The 7,617-nt window shown below is 55.5% G+C and overlaps 1 protein-coding gene across 1 annotated transcript in view; it reads left to right on the forward strand.

Moving 5' to 3' along the window:
• CPNE2 (copine 2) overlaps positions 1–5,256 on the forward strand; it is a 37,615-nt gene extending 32,359 nt beyond the window's left edge. Inside the window, exons 15-16 of the mRNA XM_081119968.1 lie at positions 3,169–3,405; positions 4,695–5,256. Of these exons, the coding sequence (XP_080976094.1) occupies positions 3,169–3,405; positions 4,695–4,802 (345 nt within the window). The 3' untranslated portion in view covers positions 4,803–5,256. The remainder of the gene's footprint in view (positions 1–3,168; positions 3,406–4,694) is intronic.
• Positions 5,257–7,617: the final 2,361 nt, after the last annotated feature.

Here is a 7,617-nt window from a genome sequence, read left to right on the forward strand (position 1 = left end):
CAGCCACTTTTGGGGGAATACTTGGTGTGGCTTCACCCTCCCTGTTCCCAGACATATGCACATGCATGCACACCCACGTACATGAAATAGAGAGCAGGTGGTAGGAAGCATCTCTCTAGGCAGGGCTGTATTCTCCATTCATTCATCCAACACATCTTTACCGAGAATATTTCCACGTGGTAATGGGGGGGGCCGTGATGCACAAGATATGGCCTCTGTCCTCCCAAAGCCTGCAGTCTAGTGGGGATGCAAGGCGACTAAACCTGTGATGACATCCCTGGCCGGCATGGCTCAGTGGTTAGAGCATTGGCCCATGCACTGAATGACCGAAAGGTTGAGAGTTCAATTCCCAGTCAAGGGCATGCACCTCAGTTGCATGTTGGATCCCAGCCCCAGCTGGGGCACGTGTGGGAGGCAATCAATTGATGTGTCTGTCTCCCATCGATGTTTCTCTGCCTCTCCCTTTACCCTCCCTTCCACTCTCTCTAAAATCAATAGAAAAAATATCCTCAGGTGAGGATTAGAAAAAAGAAAGAAAAACCCCCCTCATGACAGAATCATAAAGGTGGCACCTAACCCAGACAGAGGGCGCAGGGAAGGCTTCTTGGAAAAGTGATGTCTAAGTTGAGACTTGGAGGGTGCTTGAGAGTTAGCCTTGCAGAGCTTGCGTGTGTGGACGTGCATGTGCGAACGGGCGTGCGTGCGGAGCATCCCAGGCAGAGGGAACAGCATGTGCAAAGGCCTGGGGGCATGGTATGTGGGCATAACTGAAGGAAAGAGTGTGGTGTAAGAGGGCTGAGTTGGGGGTAGGGGGAGGTGAGATTGAGAGGTAAGCCAGCTCCCACAGGGCTGTGGAAGCCTGTGAGGAATCTGGATTTGCCCTTGAGGATAGGGGAGGGGGAGAGGTCACTGAAGGGTATCAAGAGGCTCTGGTGGTACCAGGGGACTCCTATCATGGGGCCTTCATTTTTCCCTCTGCTCTGGCCCATAAGACCCGGGTCATCTTGTCCATGGCCCATTCCTGGTTGGTCTCCTAAGTGTCCGGTGGTCCAGTGGAGAGGGAGCTGGGAAGCAGCCGGGACCCTGGGAATTCCCTCCCTTCCACTCCTGCCCCCAGGGTCTTTGGCAACCAACTTCTGAGAAGCCAGGGAGTAAGTGCAGCTTCCCCAGATTGCCTGGAACTGTTGTGGTCAAGTCAATTGCTTATAAATCAAATCACGTTAAATGGATTAGTGGCTATTTACAGTACTAGAAACCAGAAGAACCTCTGGTAAGGCAAAAGATGCAAGGCGATCCTTGGAATGTACTGGAAGTTTGTGTTTTGGGTTTGACCTGACAGTGATGGGCTATGTTTCTGGAGCACAGACAGGGTGCCAGGCCCGTGAGATGGAGAAGAGGGTACAAGGGGCTACCCTGAGGATTATTCAGGCTGCGGGGGGAGGGGGGGAGGAGTGTTCCAAGGAGGAACACCCCCCATGGGCAGTCGAAGCAGAGCTCAGGACTGGGGAGGGCTTCACATCTGCTTGGGATGGAGGGGGAGACGCTCAGATGGGTTTGGAGCAGTGGCTGGGAAGGGTATGCCAGGCTGAAGGAAGTAAACCAGGAAAGGCTCACGTGGAGGTGGGGAATCTTGGGGCAGAGTAGACCAGGACTGTCTGTGGGGACAGCAGAGCCCCTTCCCACCTCCTGCCGATTCCGCCCTTCATTTTCCCTTCCACAGCCTCTTTCCAGGTCCCTTCTGAGCTGTCTTGGGGCTGGGGCCGTGGACCCCTGGGGCTATAATGAAACTTAGAGGCTCCTGGACAACCTTGGCTCTGCCCACAATGGGCAAGGGGCCCAGGACTTCTGTTGCCAAGGCTGATGACTCCAAGCTGAGGACAAACATGAGTGTGGGCATTGTGACTAGCTGGTTGGCACACAGGAGTGAGGGTTAAAGTCCAGGACCACGGATCTGGCCCCTGCCCTGGGCTGCTCTCTTGGACATTCTGGGCCTCCTGACACTGGGGTGCTGGGTGAGAGGGTGCAGGCCCCACTACTGGAGAGACAGCTGCAGGCAAAGGAGGCTGCTGTGGAAAGAGCCTCAACTTTGGAGTCAGCTGGGTTTGGTTTAGAATCACTGTGCCGCCCTGGCTGGGAGGCCTTAAGTCACTTAACCTCACTCAGCCCATCTTATGTCTAAAAGGAGACTCACAGTGTGTGGGTGCCGGGGGGCCTGTGCGGTCACTGTGTGTCAACAGGGACTCCTTCACCCTGTTAGTTGGTGCCCATGGTCCTGCAGTAACCCAGGCCCTGTCTCTACCCACCCCCCTGGGCAGAAAGGCTCCAGGGCTCTGAGGGAGGCTCAGGTGTGTGTCCTCCCCAGTCTCCCAGTGCAGTCACGTGGCTGATTGAATGGAGAGTCAACAGGGCCCAAGTGGTGGAGGGAGGGAGGCTGTCTGGGCTGGGATGGGCGTGGAGGCGAGTCCCACCCATTCTTTTCCTTCCTCATTGCCAGGCCTCTCAGTGCCTTCCTTCCTGCCAGCTTAGGTGCCCTGGAATATTTCTGGTAGGGTCACCCCACTTAGGGAAGGGGTGCTGGGATGATGGGCTGTGGGGGGACAAGGGTCTGGATGGTCTTATGAGCTCCGCCACCAACCCCAGGGATGGGGGGCTGGCAGCAGCAGCCCTCCACTGCAGGGATTCAGGCTGTCATCTCCATAGCAACAGGTATCCCCAGCCAAGGGATCGATCTCTTAAAGGCACAGTGCAGGAGCCAGCCTGCTGCTGCCAGGAGCATGTTCTCTTTGAGGTGCTTGGGGGACAGGCCACTCCCATTTTGCGGATGAAGAAACTGAGGCACAGAGAGTTAAATCAGAGATCCACAATGTGGCGACTGGCAGAGTCAGGCCTTGGGTCCTCGGCTCTCGGCTGGGCAGTCCGAAATAACACACAGGCCAGGAGGGCCAGGGCAGTTTATGCTCCGGCTGAGACTGGGTCAGGGTTTAGACAGACTAGAGGCCTGCCCGGGCCACGGTGCTGGGGCAGGTGGCTGGGATCTGGCTACAGCTGGGGGACAAGAGTCACCTTCCTCCCAGGGGTCAGAGGGCTTTGAGGGGCTGGAATGGGAGGGCGGGGGAAGGGGTGCCGTGGGCCTCAGGCCCTGAGTGCCCGCTCGCCTTCTCCCCGCAGCAGTACTTCATCCTCCTCATCATCACGGATGGTGTCATCAGTGACATGGAGGAGACACGGCACGCCGTGGTGCAGGCTTCCAAGCTGCCCATGTCCATCATCATCGTGGGCGTGGGCAATGCCGACTTCGCCGCCATGGAGTTCCTGGACGGGGACAGCCGCACACTGCGCTCCCACACCGGGGAGGAGGCAGCCCGGGATATCGTGCAGTTCGTGCCCTTCCGAGAGTTCCGCAACGTGAGTATGGGCCGGGCTGGGGGGCGTCACGGGGCCCCAGGGGCCAGAGGAATAGTCAAGGATGGAGGTCTTGGGACTGTCCCCCCAGTCCGAGGCTCCTCAGCTCCAGCGACTGCATACTTCCCGAGGGCCTGTTATGTGCCTGGCACCGTGCCAGGCCCTGCCCCCAGACGCGACCGTGACAGTGTGAGCACTGTCTTCAGCAAGCTGATGGAACACGGGAGCGGTGCCCAGTCCACACCGAGGCTCTGGGCACCGTTTCCTGGAGGACCTGCCCTCTAACTGACCAGAAGTCAGTTATCCGCGTGAGGCAAAGATTTCAAGGGACAGAGGGACGAGAGCAAAGGCCTAGAGGTGAGAGAGGCTTTCCTCATACTCACACCTCACCCAGCCTCCTCACTTCACAGATGGGAAACGGGATCATCTTAGCATGGCCTCCTCTCCCTAAGGGCCTCTGCGGGGGGGACTGGCTCCTGGAGGTGACCCCAGGTCTGCCCACGGGAAGCTGTGGTTGGCTTCCTGGTTGCTGCCCTCGTAGCTGGGCCCATGAGGAGCCCCAGAGGGAGCACAGCCTCTCAGATGCCACCCCTGTACTGCCAGCCTGGGGCCCAATTTTTATATGACCAGAGGCACACTATGTGGCCTTGGACAAGTCTTTGACCTTTTTGGGCCTCAGTTCTTTCAGCCATAAGGGCCGCTCTGGCTCAGCAAGTCCCAGTAAGAACTGACCACTCGGTTTTGTATCCAGTACCCTCTGGGTTTGCCTGAGGTGGTTCAGTTCCTTCCTCTGGAGCATTAGCTGTCTGAGGACAAATGCTGGGCATCGGCCACCACTCATGCATGCTGACAGTGACTGAGCACCTCCTGTGCCTGGCCTGTGGCTGGGCGTTCAGCAGTGACCCAGACAGTCACAGCCCATTTATACCAGCCAAGGTGCTCAGGACACGTTTGCCAGATGAGTAGGCTGGGCAGCAGCTCACCTTCCACGGGCTTTTGACCTGAAAAGCCCCCCACAGATCAGTTCTTCCTAAAATGCTATTCCCAGGCTTCCCAAGTGCTCAAGGTAAGAGTTACATGTAACCTAAAAGAAGGTACTGCTACCGGAGGGATTTCAGGCATGGACACGGATGAGGGACGTCAGTTTTAGGCAGCCCTGGCCCTCAGCCAGTTTGTCTTCCAGGGACACCTGCTGGAGCAGCTCTCTGGGAAGAGTGCCTCCCACAACTTCTGCTCAGTAACCCTTATTCTCGCCTCTCTAATCCCCACTCCCCACCCTCCCCACCCTGCAGGCAGCAAAAGAGACCTTGGCCAAAGCTGTGCTGGCAGAGCTGCCCCAACAAGTTGTGCAGTATTTCAAGCATAAAAACCTGCCCCCAACCAACTCGGAGCCCGCCTGAGCGCCAGCCCGCCCAGCAGCAGCATGCCGGCTGGGCCTCCCGCCCTCCCCCAGGAACATGCACGCTCACCCTGCTTCCTTATGGGTGGCCTTTTTTTTTTTTTTTAAATCGATCCACATGTTTATTTTTTACAATCGGACCTCCACCCCCAACTTCCCCCAGTCCAGCTGGGCTTCCTTTGTTGGAGCCGACTGATGATGCTTCCAGGCCAAACCGGCTTCTTTTCCTCCCATCCCCGTCACTCCTGAGTATTGAATGTACTTTGTATAATTTTCGTGGAATTATTGTTATTAAAGAGAATAAAATTTTTACAATCATAACTAGCTGCTGACTCTGAGGAACGTTTCCCCGGTGTACACTGTGTCGTAGCCTGCACCTAATTCCTGCTCTGTTTTTAATGCTGTGACCATGTTCTATTTGTTACACTCAGGGTAATAAAGGAGTCTCAGATGTCCCTGTGTCAGCTCCTTCCTCAGCCGGAACCGATGGGCTCACTGATCTGGGAAATGAACATGAGAACCCCGTTCCCCCAGCAAGCCTGAGGGGGCGATGTCATCCACATGAACCGTAATACTTCTGTTAAACTGGCACAGAACCTGGCACAGCGTACATGCCCAATGAACACTCATGGCACAGGCCCCCATCTGTGCATTGCTGAGCAATTGTAGGTTTTCTGGCTCCTGCAGAGCCCACACCAGTGCTGCTGCAGTCCCTAGAGGTTGGCCCAGCCAACACCATGTGGTCACCACCCCTTCTTCCTCTTGGTCCACACACTGTCCTATGTGCTCCCCCCCTCCCACGCGCGGCAGCAATCACTGCCACCCATTTGCTGCCCTTGCAGGTCTCCCAGACATTGGCCCACCCTGTGGTCTGCAGTGTGTGAAAGGTTCCCTGGCCTCAGGATGCTAACAGGGCTGCTTGTCCCTGCTGACAGCCATTGGTTTCTGCTGCATGCCCCTCTCTGGGCTCAGGCCCAGCATCATGAAACCAGCCAGGAGACCAGTCTCTGGAACCCCAGTGGTCCTCGGTTCCCTCCCCTCTTCCACGTAACACATCCTTCTCTTACCCACCGTGCCCCACCCTGGGAGTTCCAGGCAGAGGCTGTGCATAACCAATAACTGACACTTAAATTAAGCGCTGTTTCCTGCTCCGTGTTTAAGTGCTTTACAGGCATAATCTTGACGAATCCTCCCAACAGCCCGTCTGCGACCATTTCAGAGATGTGGAAACAAGCAGAGAAGCTAATTTCATCTATTAGACGCAGAGTGAGATATCAGATCCGGGGCTGGCAGACTCCTGAGCCCACACTTGTCCACTGCAGTGCATGTCCTCCCTGAGCCCTACAGGGGTCTTCACTCAAGTTGGTAATGAGTTTGTCCTTCCTCTCTACTGAAAGTGGGAGTCACCTTGACTGACTTACTCTCCCAGCTAATTCTTCCTAGTGGCTACACCTGGGCGGTGCACCAGGCAGGCTCCTACCTACGGGTGCCTGGTGACCTCAGGAGCAGTGTTTATCTGGTGGAAGCGAGTGAGGGATAGCTTCATCCTAAGTTTTCTTTTTTTTTCCATCCTGAATTTTCAATGCATCTACTATGTAGGCACCAAGTCGGCTGAAATACCCTCTAGGGACACCTTCGTTTCTCCCAAGGGGGCTGCAGGACTGCCTGGAGCCCTGATTCCCCCAAGGATGTTTGGGAAATCACACAAAGGCCTCCTGTTTGTTTTTCTGGAGGGGCTTAAGACGACAGCTGAGCCATATACCCACGGCTAGGACACCCGAGCCAAGGAACCGCGTGTGCCTGAGCAATTAACATTTAGCTAAGGAGGAAGCACATAGAACAAGCTGGTGGTTGGAGCTCTGACGACCAGATCTGACCCTTCATCCTGTCAGTGTTCTAGCTACAACCGAGGAATGTCAGCAGGATGCACAAACCTGCCATAAATCACTAACGAAGCTCAGACACCCTGCCTAGAAACGGGGTAGGCCGACTGTAACGACAGGGAGATGGCTACTACTTACTAAGCAGTGTGCCGACACTGCACCAAGTAGCTAGCCTAGATTGTCTTTCCCCCTCACTAGGGAGCTGGGATCCTTACTCACTGAGGAAACAGGCCCAGAGAGGTTAAAGACCTTGCTCAAGTGGCCCAGCTAGCGAATGTCTGGCTCCAAGCTCACAGCCACGGTGGTATATCCACGGAAGGTGGAACCAGGCCAGGTTCTTGGGGAGAAGCAGGTGAAACATCTTAGGCACCTGAAGCTTCTGTCTCGGGTAGAAAGGAGGCAGCCAGAAGGGAAGGACCTTTGAGGTGGAGTGAAAGACAGGCCAGGGACAGGTCTGAGTCACCTCTAGTGAGGAGCTTTCAGTCTAGGATGCTCTTCAAAATCTCAAGCACCCTCCCCACCACCCCGAACCTGAAAAGCCAGCTGCCTCTCCTCCTGGGTGCTGGGTCAACGAACATGAACAGGTCACCAGCCACGACATCAGGTCCAGTCACATCAGCCTCCCTGCTTTTTAGAGGAAAGTGGATGCTTTGAGTTTTATGCTTTCCTCCCTGCCCAGGTGGGTGACAGGGCCAAAGGCAGAGAGGGCACAGTGTGACACAAACTAGATAATCCAAATATAGCCGGCGGTAGGATTCCTCACAGACGAGCTTTCTTCCTTGCACAGTTCCAGAGTTGTAAGAACACTGCCACTCAGGACAACGTAAGCAGGCTTAAGAAACGCACCCCGAACTGTTTTTATCCCGTGACCTACTTATAAAACCCATTCTCTGTTAAGGGGAGGGCTGCAGTTTATGGTTACGGCAGTTTCCT

This window comes from Miniopterus schreibersii, assembly GCF_964146895.1.
Source record: "Miniopterus schreibersii genome assembly, chromosome: 18".
NCBI classification, from domain to species: domain Eukaryota; kingdom Metazoa; phylum Chordata; class Mammalia; order Chiroptera; family Miniopteridae; genus Miniopterus; species Miniopterus schreibersii.